This window comes from Lipophrys pholis (assembly GCF_963383615.2).
Source record: "Lipophrys pholis genome assembly, chromosome: 11".
NCBI lineage: Eukaryota > Metazoa > Chordata > Actinopteri > Blenniiformes > Blenniidae > Lipophrys > Lipophrys pholis.
The window spans coordinates 24935808-24947898 of record NC_137631.1 but is presented as its reverse complement, the minus strand read 5'-3'; the positions used below and the strand labels follow the sequence as shown (position 1 = coordinate 24947898).

At 40.4% G+C, this 12091-nt stretch overlaps 1 protein-coding gene across 1 annotated transcript in view; it reads right to left on the bottom strand.

The window, feature by feature from the left end:
* The window catches only part of cdh13 (cadherin 13, H-cadherin (heart)), a 266013-nt gene that overhangs the window by 231893 nt on the left and 22029 nt on the right, over window positions 1-12091 (bottom strand). Inside the window, exon 2 of the mRNA XM_080475644.1 lies at window positions 3169-3380. Coding sequence (XP_080331770.1) covers window positions 3169-3380 — 212 coding nt within the window. The remainder of the gene's footprint in view (window positions 1-3168; window positions 3381-12091) is intronic.

Below are 12091 nucleotides of genomic sequence, written 5' to 3'. Positions count from 1 at the left end.
AATGGCCACTGTCATTTTTCAAGCAGTGAATGTTGGTGCAAAAATATTACTGCTGCTTTGCCATGTAGAAAAGGGCCTCCTTTTACTTTCCTCACTATTTGACCTCTAGCACATCTAATGATTACAAGGCACGGGCAGAGAGGAATGAGTACACATGGGTTTTCATCAAACTTTTACGGTTCAGATATATTCATAAATGCAGGATTTTCTTTGCAGGAGCAGCATGTGCAAAGCATATGCGAAACCTCCAGTTGGCTGCTCACTCCAATGTGTTTATCATTTTCACAAGAGGGAAAGGTTTGTATAAACAACATAAATAACCTTAATTGTCGTCCTACGTGAAGTTTATCAGAGTAGTTGGGGTATTGCTGCAGTATGCAAGAATAGAAGAAACTGAAACCCCTCTGGTTGAAACAGCGTTTCTAAATGTAATAGAGCCTCTCCAGCGACATCTAACAACATGCACGTGTCTCTAGTCGATTTTCTTTTCTCCGTTAGCCGTTTGCACGATTTCCTTTCCAGATGTAACAGCAGTCACCATCTCAGCCTTTTGCCTTTGTATGTCCTCGTTTCTGGTTTGAGAACAGAAGGCTATTTCAGAAAAGTTGTGTTACTTCAGACACTTTCTACTTGGATAAAATTCTATATGTTTTGAAAACTGTATAAGTGGGTGTAACCTGATGGCCTAATGTGGCATTAAAGGGGACATATCATGCTAAATCCACTTTTTTAGCCCTTAAATGCATGTTGTTGTATATTTAGAGTGTTTAGAAGTACAGAAAAGTTCAAAGTAGTCTCTTCAGGTGCTCCGTTGATATCTTTATATTCTGTTTTGGTCATATTTTGCGATCCGTTTCGATTTTTCTATTCTCTATTACGTTTTTTGAACTATTACGTCACAGTATTCCCGGCGGAACTGCCAAATTAGGACATCGACACTTCGAGCAATCCGCCATTTTTGTTTCTCGCTGCGATTTTGTAGTCCAACCTAAGGGTGCCGAAGTTACGAGAGGATAAGTCGAAATGTTCGGTTGTTGGATGTAGTAACCCACAAGCTTCGTTACACCGTCTCCCAGCATCAGAACCTTTTCGAAGTGCCTGGTTGAGTTTTATTTTTCACAGAAATGTACCCACATCTGTGGGTAAAGTCATTTTTGTGTGCGCGAAGCACTTTAAGGACGACTGCTTCAGCAACCTCCGCCAGTATAAAGAAGGATTTGCCGAAAGACTTGGTCTGATTGAGCGGTCAGTTCCTTCTATCTATGGAGACGACGAACAGAGCACTTCGGTAAGCTGTATATAACGCTAAAAAGTGTGATGATAAGACGTCCCTGTCATTGTTTTGTTAGCATTAGCAGTTGCACCGTCTTCATATGTTAGCGCTGTGTGCTCGTTTTAGATTATAATGTAACTTCTGTGTTAAATAGTCGTTGTAATACAGGCAGTATTGTAGTAGTGGGCATGGATGGAGAAGTTAGTGTAAATATAGTAACACACCATTGCGTTACATCCATATGAAGACGTTGTTCTGTAGGTGCATCATCGTCATTTTCATCTCGCTCCGCCGGGTCCGACTCTGGCTCCAACATGTATGGCTGGATGGACAAATCTTCTGTTGTTGACATTTTGTAAATAATGTGTGAATATAAAGTTTCTGCGCCGCTAGATAATTGTATCTGTTCTATCAAACTACAAAGATGGCCGAACAGGGTGACGTTGAACCGAGTGTGACCTCTGCAACCTGGAGAGGAGGCGGGGTATGAAGTGTGTCATTTGCATTTGAAGAGACCGCCCCAAAACGAGTTGCTCTCAGAAGCACATCAGAAAAGGGGTTGAAAAGGGGCCTGTGGAGCTATAATAATGAGGAATTCAGACCCAAGCATTGCAGTTCCGCTTTATATAGACCACAACTGTATGATTTATATGTAAAAAGGAAGGATTTAAAAGCATGATATGTCTCCTTTAAGTCATGTTCGCGTGCTTCATATTTACATGAAGTCATTTGTATTCCAAAGCAAAAGGCATGAAAGTGACTGACAACAGACGCCTCGTAACAAATGATGGATTCTGTTTTTAATGTTTCTAATTTTCAATTACGATCACTGATGGGTGAATGAGTTTGTGAAAGGCAGCTTGGGTTTATAGCTTTGTGAAAACTTTGCTCTCTGCTTCGTCCATTGTCGAGAATGAACTATTGTATATTGCTGAACATAGCATAACAATTACAACATTTGTCTTTGGTAGATTATCTCTTTGATGGCACCGGTGATGGTTTAAACACTGATGTGAAGCCGTACTATCTAAATTGTAAGGAACTTGCATTTGGGGGATGAGCAGCAGAGCCTCGTATTTGGGTTCCTCCCATTAAAAATTTGACAAAGTTTCTTTCACATATTATGTGCTGTTTAAACTTGGAAAAGTTAAATATTATGACAAGTGATTTGATGGAATTCAAAGCTGTTTTTCCTAACTCCAGCATGCCTTTTTTTCATATCATTCATGCTCGAAATAAGCATAGTTTACATCAGAATTAGTAATAAACGACATCATGGTGCAGAAATCTGTGAATAACCGCCACGTTCACAACTACTATAATATTTTCTAGAGCCAGCAGTTAGTTCAGTTACAACAAAAGACTCGAGACTTGTTTCCTGCTTTGTTTTACCAAAGAAACACAAAGTCCAGACCTATGAGTACATCTAAAGGTCACTCATTAACCATATAAGGTGAATTGATGATAAGTTGCCCGAACAGTGCAGTCATGTCCTGTTTGTACTTTAACTTACGCTCTGGGAAAACAGACAAACAGTATTCATTTGTGGTTCGCTTTAAAAGTGCAGTTATGTGTATTTCAGTATATCTCAAACAGCCAGGATAGATGTTTCTGGGATCCCGTGTAAATAATAATCCAAGTAATTCAGGTTATAGTTGTAGCAACCTTCTTCTTTCAATATTTTTGCGAGACTGTGACAAAACATAAATAAACATTATTTATAAGTTCCAACTCATCTTACTTTCCCAGGGACATTGATGTTTAATCACTGTTAGATAGTGCCAGTTTCGCTGCATTACGGTAACCTTTTCAAAATTTAATGAGGCGCAACCTTTTCAGTTCTAATTTAGGAACACTAGAGAACTAGATACATACAGACTGCAAGTTGAACTCACCCTGAGAGTACGAGCCGACTGGAGCGGCAGTCCAGTGACGTCCACCTGTGCCACGTCGTCTGCATGTGCGCTCGACCCGTGGATGTACACCACCGGCCCGGTGTACGCAACATCGCGCCGAGGAACCAGATTCAGATCCCCGTCCACATGGAAACTGGGATCCGACACGTCAAATGTCACGTCCTCATTCCCCGCACAGTCGTCAAACTCAACTGGGGGAAAGAAGAAAACATTTTGAAAAAAAAATGACACATTTTGACATCACTCAAAACAAATGACAAGAAATGTGAAAGAAGATCCGCCCCATGAAAGTACAGCAACCGAGATAATCCCGAGCATTGGAAAAATCAAACACGAAGGGCTGTCAAAGTATTCATAAAACAGAAACACAAAAAAGAAGTATTTCTCAGAAACAAACAGATGCCCTGAAGATAAACAAATAACCTGAAGAAAGAGTGGGATGTTCAGAAAAGCTTCGCGAGCGAGGCTACAATAAACATCAGTGATCGTAATGCTGTTGCAATATTTAAGAGCCATTGCGTAACGTGGTATGCATTGTAAACTTATTAATGCGTCTGCCTTGCTTTTGCGGGGCTGTTATTTATTTCTCTTGAAAATGTGGTGGCGTCTAGCGAAGCTGAGGGAGAGAGAGAAAAAAAAAACAACAAGAAGGATTTAAGGTCGGGGAGAAGAGAAGTGTCACCTCTGAGTTATGTCCACGTGTCGCGTGCACATATGGGCTTGTCTTGTCTGACTGAGGGAGATACCGCCAAGGACTCTACCGAGCTTTATCCCTTCTGATCATGTTCATCCTCTCTTTATCTGCCTCACACACTCCCCCCGGTGTTGCGACATGATCCCCATGTCCTCCCCCACCCTCAGCCCTGACAGTCCTCCCCTCCCTCATCCTTCACCTCCTCTTTACCTTGGCCTCCCGTGGTGATTCCTGTTGTGAAGCGGGGAGGAAATAAAGAGTCCCACAGGAAGTCTGCATGTGCGGATGTGTACACGTGTTGATTAAAGAGAGGCGGGCACAACAGGAATTGTGCGGCACGGTGCAACTCTCAGCGAGAACATTTCAAGTTTTCAAGTTTCCCCACATATGGTGGCTTATATAAACCTTCATTATCTCTTTCTTTGCGATTCCGTTTGAGATCTGGAGTCGGCCACAATTAGAAACACCAGATATTCCATATGATTATCATTTTTAATAAAACCACATGTACAAGTCTGATGTTTATCACAATAGCCCCCCACCCACCCCAAAAAAAAGCACTTGGAAAAATGTTAATGATAAAGTACGGAGATGTTTTTTGTTATTTTTTTGCCCCATCAAATAAACCAGGGACAGAGAGCCGATGCTTGGCTGTCAAGACGACGTCCTCCATGATTCATCAATTATGAATGCAATGTTTAGCTTCACAAGTCACAAAAACAACGGCAGTAGCTTGTGACGAGCAGAAGGAAGTCCTTCACAAAAGATCTGAGTCTCTCTTCTCTGTTTTCTCTCGTCTAAGATCTGCTCACACTGGGGACGCTGAGGCTGTCTTTCTGAGATAGAAATGGGTTTAGATTTAGGCCCATATTTATTGGGTTTCTCAGAGCAGCTTGTGGATCAGTAGCATCTCTCTGAAGATAAAGCAGGGCTTTCGGGTGCTCAGTGCAAAAACCTTGCGGTTCCAAGACTCCTCCGCTGAGCCAGCTCATTAAAAGTTGTCACTAATATGCTACAAGGCCTTGATGCTTAGTGACAAGTTTGGCATCGTTAATGGCCATTCATATATAACGGAGCGTAATAAGGAATTGGTGGAAATCTACGATCCAAATAACTCCGGGGGAAGAGGACTTTGTACAGAGGATGAAGATCTTATGGGTATTCTGACATCCAGATCTAAACAAGTAGCAGCTTAGAGCGCCAGCATCCAGACACAGTAACTGCTATAACAAACTAAACATGCTACAACAATGAGATGGGTATGAAGGAGTATCAAACATGTAATTCAATTCTTGTGGATCAGTCACTGACTGAGGCAACAAAACCAAAAACTTTTCAAATTAAAAGAAAGAAATGTACTGTTGAGCTTTTGGTTTCACATAGAGGCTTTTGGTTTCGGTGTCCGTTCACACGGCCACGGTGCTCGGAGTCACCGAAAATGCAACTTTTTGAAAACGGCTCCCAAGGTGGAACTTTTCTAACATGATGTTGAACCCATTTCCACGTAGAAACATAGAAACATAGAAATATGGCAGATGTGAATACCAGAGTCCCTGCATGCTGATGAGAAGCATTGTCGAGCATCCTCACCAGCATCAGGTTCTTTGTTTATTGTTTACCTATTTCTACAGTACGGAGGCTATGCGAAGTTATTTTTAACGCAAACTGAATACTCCCTGCTGCTTTAATTGGAACGGCACCGGGAAGCTGCTTCTTTTTCAAAAAGGAGCCACATGAAATATGAAGGATTTTTTTCATGGAGGGCATCACTGACAGGGATCATTCATCAGAAATAGATCTCTAAAACAAGGCATTAAAGCATTTTTGACAGAAGATTTTAGTAGTGCATGGAGCAGAAAAACAAGACGGTGCAGCCACAGTGAGCTTTAAGATAAAGGGCTACAGGCGACAACTCTCCGTCAAGGTAACAAACTTCACTCCGTGCCATCGTGTAGAAAAGAGCTCGAGAAGTGAGTTGTAGAGGAAGAGACCCTTGGAAAAAATGAAAATAAAAAATAAACTTTCGCTGAGTTCTTTCACAAAACATAATTTGAGATGGATGCTTTCTATACCGATAAATAGAATCAGTAGTATTTCTGACAGCTCATCAGGGTTTGCCGCCTACAGAATCTGAAGGAAGTGGCTGAATTCTTAATGATTAGAGTCAGAAAATAATAACCGATATTTATTAGATGAATATCATATCCAATCAAAGTTTTTGTGTGTTTGCTTCATTCATGAAATCGAATAGGGAAAAAAACCCAGAGTGGATGCAACGTTCCTAATTTTATGATCCACCTTCAGGACGAAGTTAGGGTTGTTGGGGGGCTGAAGTTAATCCCAGCTAACAATGGGTGAAACACACACACACATGCCAAACAGTCACCTTATACTAGTAGAGGCTAAAGCAGGGTGGTTAAACATATGGTCTGTGGGCCAAAACTGGCCCGCAAGAGGCCACAATATGGGCCAGGAAATGACAGCAATTTGAAAAAATGACAAAGAAAACATTGACTTGTTGCCAAGTTTTTACTTTTAAAATCGAATACTGAACACAACACATCACTGAAACTCAAACTGTGGATGTGTTAATGAAAGCTGTATACCTCCTCGCTCAAAGCCAATGACTTGTTCTCTATTATCTTCTGAATGTCATTCATATACCCAGCTATATGAAAAGCCGCCCTTACATAGAGATAGGGATATTTATTCCTGTATCGAACCCCTCACTTTCAGGAATCAGGCAGCCTTTATTGACAAACCTAATGCACACCGATTAGGAGACAGTATGGAAACACTTGCATCTTGTTCAACCATGGACAGATCTGCAATTTCTACTAATCATATTTATTAATATACTGAAACACAATGCCGTTGGAAATTGAAACAACCGATAAAAAGATTACAGTACATGTATTTTGAGGTTTTCATCTTTCCTCCCCATACTATTGCATCATTTAACCATTCAGCATACGGAAACTGCATAAAATTCTAACTCATGAAATTTGATCTCATATTTCAAGCACCAACTGAGATTGGAAGGAGCCATGTTTAATACTGTCTGACTATAAAATCGATAGACTGAAGTCCATCAAAGCAATTTATTTCATACACTTAACCTTAGTGACTGTTTAGTCTGGCTTCCTTTATCTCTTGCACTGCAGACATTTTAAAGTCTTCCCTCTGGACAGAATCATTTTCCGCCATCTGGGTGAGCGGAGGACGAGAGTGCCGGAGTGAAGGAAAGGAGAAGACAGAGGAAGAATGGAAAAGTGAAATGAAAGAGAAAAAAAAAGTGATGGAAGTGGAGAGGCTACAATGGACAATGAGGGAGAGCTAGAAAGTCACCAACCTACTCTCCAGGGAAACAAGGCCCCGTCTCAACATTCAACTCTCACTTCTAAGCCAAAGCATGAAAGATGTGTTCATTTCCATTCCCATTACAAGCCTCAGATTTATTTCAATAACATGGGCGCGCTCTTTAGAGCCTGCAAATTGCAGCGCCAAACAGTGTCAGTGGCATTTCAAAGGCAGCCAGAGAGTGTTTGATGGTATTCTAATATTGTCAGGTTTTGGGGGATTTCAGAAGAGAGCATGGTGAGCTGCCGGCTTTGAAGTCGGGCAACAATGACAGAACGCAACTTACCCTGCTCAGCACTACCACCACAACCACACACCACTTTCTTCCTGGCTCAGGGTTGAAATAACTGTGCACAACATGGATTAGGGTCACCAAAATCCCTCAGTGATGACTCAAGAGGAGAAGCAGGGTGTGGGGGTGAGGTTTCTACTTTTTTCCTCGAGTTTGACATTCAAGTTTCTTTCAAGGCGAAACCTCCTGTGGAGCCCGTGAATGGCAAATGTTCCAAGGGCTCAGTCGCCGAGAGCCGGGGTTACTTAAGGCTTGATCATCTATTCCATCAACTTTTTTTTGGCAACAGAAGCACCACTTTTAAGTCATGAAGCAGGCGTTTGGTAAGAAAATTAAATATACTGCACCTCTTGAGGGAAGATATAACTGAACTGAAGTCAAAACCCCTAATAAATGTATTCCATGTAATTTCGCAAAGTCTTTGGTCAACTGTAAATCAGTGTGATAACACTTTGAAAAACCACAGGAAACCATACGTTCTAACAATAGAAAAGTGTGGAAATTTGTAGTTGACCTGAAGCCAGGGTGTCATTTTCTGTGCGCCGCTTCCGATTTATCTTTTTAATTGGATAAAACACACCACCCCCGCAATGTGATTAAAACTACTTCACAATCAAAACACACATAAAAAAAAAAAAAAGATTTTACCACCTCAGTAAAGCTGAGCAAACACTTCTCCTGCACTGAGAGTGAAACGCACATGAATAACCTGAAACTCACGCACAAGACCCGTTTACATGGGCAAAGGTGCTCGAAATCACTGAAAGCGATCTGATTGTCATGACTCCCAGTCCACATTATCCTGGGACTTGGTAGTTTAATACTTGAGAGTCATCACAATAGCAATCCAACTTTGTTGTCTGTTCAAATGAACGGCCGAGCACGCACTATTCTAAAGTTTGGTTGAATCATTGACTTGCTGTGATTTAAAATCAAAAGATTTATGACAAACGGCAGGTTTACCGATTCAATAAATGACATGTGTTTACTAACTAAAGCCCTATACTTTGAAAGTAAAATCTCGTTATTAAGTTATTATGGTGGTATTTCACCAACTGCCATTAAATCCAAAATAATATTAAGAAGGTGGTATTTCTCAAAAATACAGCAAACAACATTTACAATGGTATTAAATTTAAAATGGTATTATGGGTTGATTTATATGCATTACTTATTTGTCAGTTGTTGTTTTACTAGAAACATGCAGTTGTAATAAAGTTGAAAAGCCTAGTGTTTTCATCATCTTCATATAATTTCTGTAGCTCTTTTATCTGACGTGTATCTGTTTATATTGCAAATAGCACTGCAGTTTATATGATGTGCTGCCTCAACGTTTAATTTCCAGCAGTCAGAACAGTCCACAAAGTATCATATGAAGAGAGATTTTTCAAGAAACAAGGAATTAAAATTCAACGATGATAGAAGTTTGCTACTTATTCAAATGAAGGGTGGAAATAAAATATCATCAGTAAAGTGATGAATAATTATCTACCTTAAGAAAATTTGTATTTTGACATACTTGCACATGATTTCTCAAATAATGCAGACAAAACATTTAATCATCTGTTCTCTCTGTGATGACAGAAGGAAAATGAACTTGGGATAATGTTGACATCAAACATTTACATTGGCGCCACTCTTTTGTCAGCCATATAAATTGGATTTTTTTTTTTTCCTCTACTCTCGTGTCAGGCACTAAAGTTTCCCTTTGAGGTGTTTTGAAGACAATTTTCTGTCTTGTAACTAAATGTCAAGTCTCCATGATGTGAAAGATGAGAATCAGAGGAGTAATCTCAAAGGTGGCAGCATGGGTGTGTTTGAGCTGATAGCTACCGTGTCCAACCAGACAGACGACACACGGCCTTATGAAAAGCCTCTGGAGAACACCATTCTCAAATAATCACCCGGCATTAGAGAAGGGGCTGCTTTTGAAAATGTATTTACACCTTGAATTGCATTTTACCCCAGAGTTTCTTATCGGAGAGTATTGTGGAAAGACCCATTACTGGGATTCAATCTTAACAAGACCTGAGCTTTTCATCAAGAAAGGATTTCGCCAACCTGGGGGGTCCTGATGACAAAAATCTTTCATCTTGGGTTTAGCGGATGATTAAGACCCCCCACTACCACCTTTTCTGCCACTCCGACTGTTCCCATCATGTCAGATCCAGGACTGCTACTCATCAGGTACGGTTGAACAGAGTGTTCCACAAACTACGTCCCCCCCACCACATCCCTCACAGTAGGGTAAACATATCCATCACACTCCTTAACATAGGCATAGTGCGCGTGTGTGTGTGTGTGTGTGTGTGTGTGTGTGTGTGTGTGTGTGTGTGTGTGTGTGTGTGTGTGTGTGTGTGTGTGTGTGTGTGTGTGTGCTTTATGTATATAAACTTGTTCTCAGGCCCTTGATCCTACTTTGATGTATGGCCCTGTCCAATGCAATAGTAACTAAAGCCAATTAAAGTACAGTTGCTTTCTGTTCTGAAGCAGCATCAAAGAGTTCTCATGTGGACTGTTAAAGGTCAGCCAAGCATACCAACTACCTGGTTAAGGGTTTTTATCCCCCACAGCAGATATAACCCTACCTCTGATTCCTTTTTGCAATCGTGGATGATCTACGTACACGCTGCAGCTTATGTGTAAGTATCATTTTTGTTAGAAGTGTAAGAGATTGTATATATACAGTACACCAGATAAAAAAAAAAAAAAACATGTATTGACATTCATAAGAGCAAATTCTTCCCGGCATGCGGCATGTTTTAATTAAAAAGGATTATAAAACCGATGATTCTGACTGAACAGGTGAGATGATATGCAAGGGTGATGTGTGTGAACTTTAGAGTTTGGACACACAACTGGCAATCAAGTGGACTGACAACCATTTACACACTCAGGAACCCACACACATTTTTTTTTATCTTACAAGGATTTTGCCTTGACACTTATTTCTTGCAGACTCAATCTTCACTTAGGTGTGACTATCACTTGCCTGACGCAAACCCTTTTAATTAAAAATTAATTTTTTTAGGGGAATCCACTTTTATCGAATTAAGTGAGCCAAGTCCTGAATGTGTGTCTGTGTGAATCGAATGTAGACTCATGATACATGTCCTTACGTGGATCTAGTCTTCCCACTGATGCGATGCTTTCCTTTGACCACTGACCTGAACATTTTTAACCCCAACCCCAGGTAAACCTGGACGAGGCCTTGCATATATGCCCCGCCAGGTAGATCAGACCGTGCAAAAGATAGAAATACAGGAACCCACATATATAATTATGCAGAACAACTTTTTTTTAATGGTCTGGTCGATGAAACTTCCTTCCATGTTGCCTCCCTTTTATTTACACAATGACTCAATATTAGCGTTGACGCGACTCTTACATCTTGCCAGTGGTGGGAAGGAGAGGAGACAGGAAGAAACTGACAGTAGGACAACACAGGAAAATGGTAAATCCTGCAAAACAACTATGTACCAACTGAATTTACAGTAACATTATTAAATATGACTATCAGAAGAAGAAGCATTCTTCAAGCAAACAGCAAGTTGAACAATGGTGGACTTATACAGAAATCCAAGTTTACTTTCAGTTCTTGGCTCATGAGTACTTGCTGTCTGGCATATTTTCATTAATAATAGTTGTACAGAATGACATCTAACCCGGACCTGGGAGCCATAAGGCCCAGGGGCCATATGTTGACCTTTAGCTCTGCTTGACCGGCCCCTCAGGGTGTCATTGAGAAATCTTGAATCAATTGAAAATTACTGTTATTAATGGCTCTATCACATCTAAAAATGGTGACACTGTTCTCGTAATTGGCCACTAATACATTATTGGCTGTGTCTCGCACCTTGGCGAACAGGGCGAGCAATTGTTACCTCGTAAAATTAGTGTTTCCCCATGGGGAAAAAAAAAAGATTAGATGGTTAATGACAAAATATAGTTATCAAAGAGTGGGACTCAGAAGATGTGACAAAGAGCAACGATACCTCATAAAATTGGGTTAAAAATTACTTTTTATAAAGAAACTTATTTATAAAACTTATTGAGCAAAACTCAAGTCAACCTATGACTTGGCCCTTAACAGTAGTGCTGATCACGTAAACTTCACCACTAAATGCAAATGAAGAGGAAAAAGTACAATTCACGTAAACTTCCCCGACACAGATGTAGTGAAAAGCACAATCTAAAAAATATTGTAGTTTCTTCGGCTCGGCTGCTTAAATAGCAGTATACTGAAATCAGGACAAACTTGAATGGAGCCCAAAACTCAAACTTTGAGAGAAGTCGTTGACAATCTTTTCAACTTTGTGTAACTCATTCACTTAATGAAGCGACACAAATGACGACAATTGGACAATAAAGAAAAAAGCTGACATCTCCTTCTTTAACAGAAAAAAAACAAAAAGGCTATTACACTTTCCCAACAAAACTTAAATGGCAGAACAATTAAGCACAACATAAATAGGCATAATTTCCAGGAGACAATGTCGCTTCACCCTGTTCATCCAACACAAAAGCCTCCGGCATGAGGGCACGTTGGATCTCAC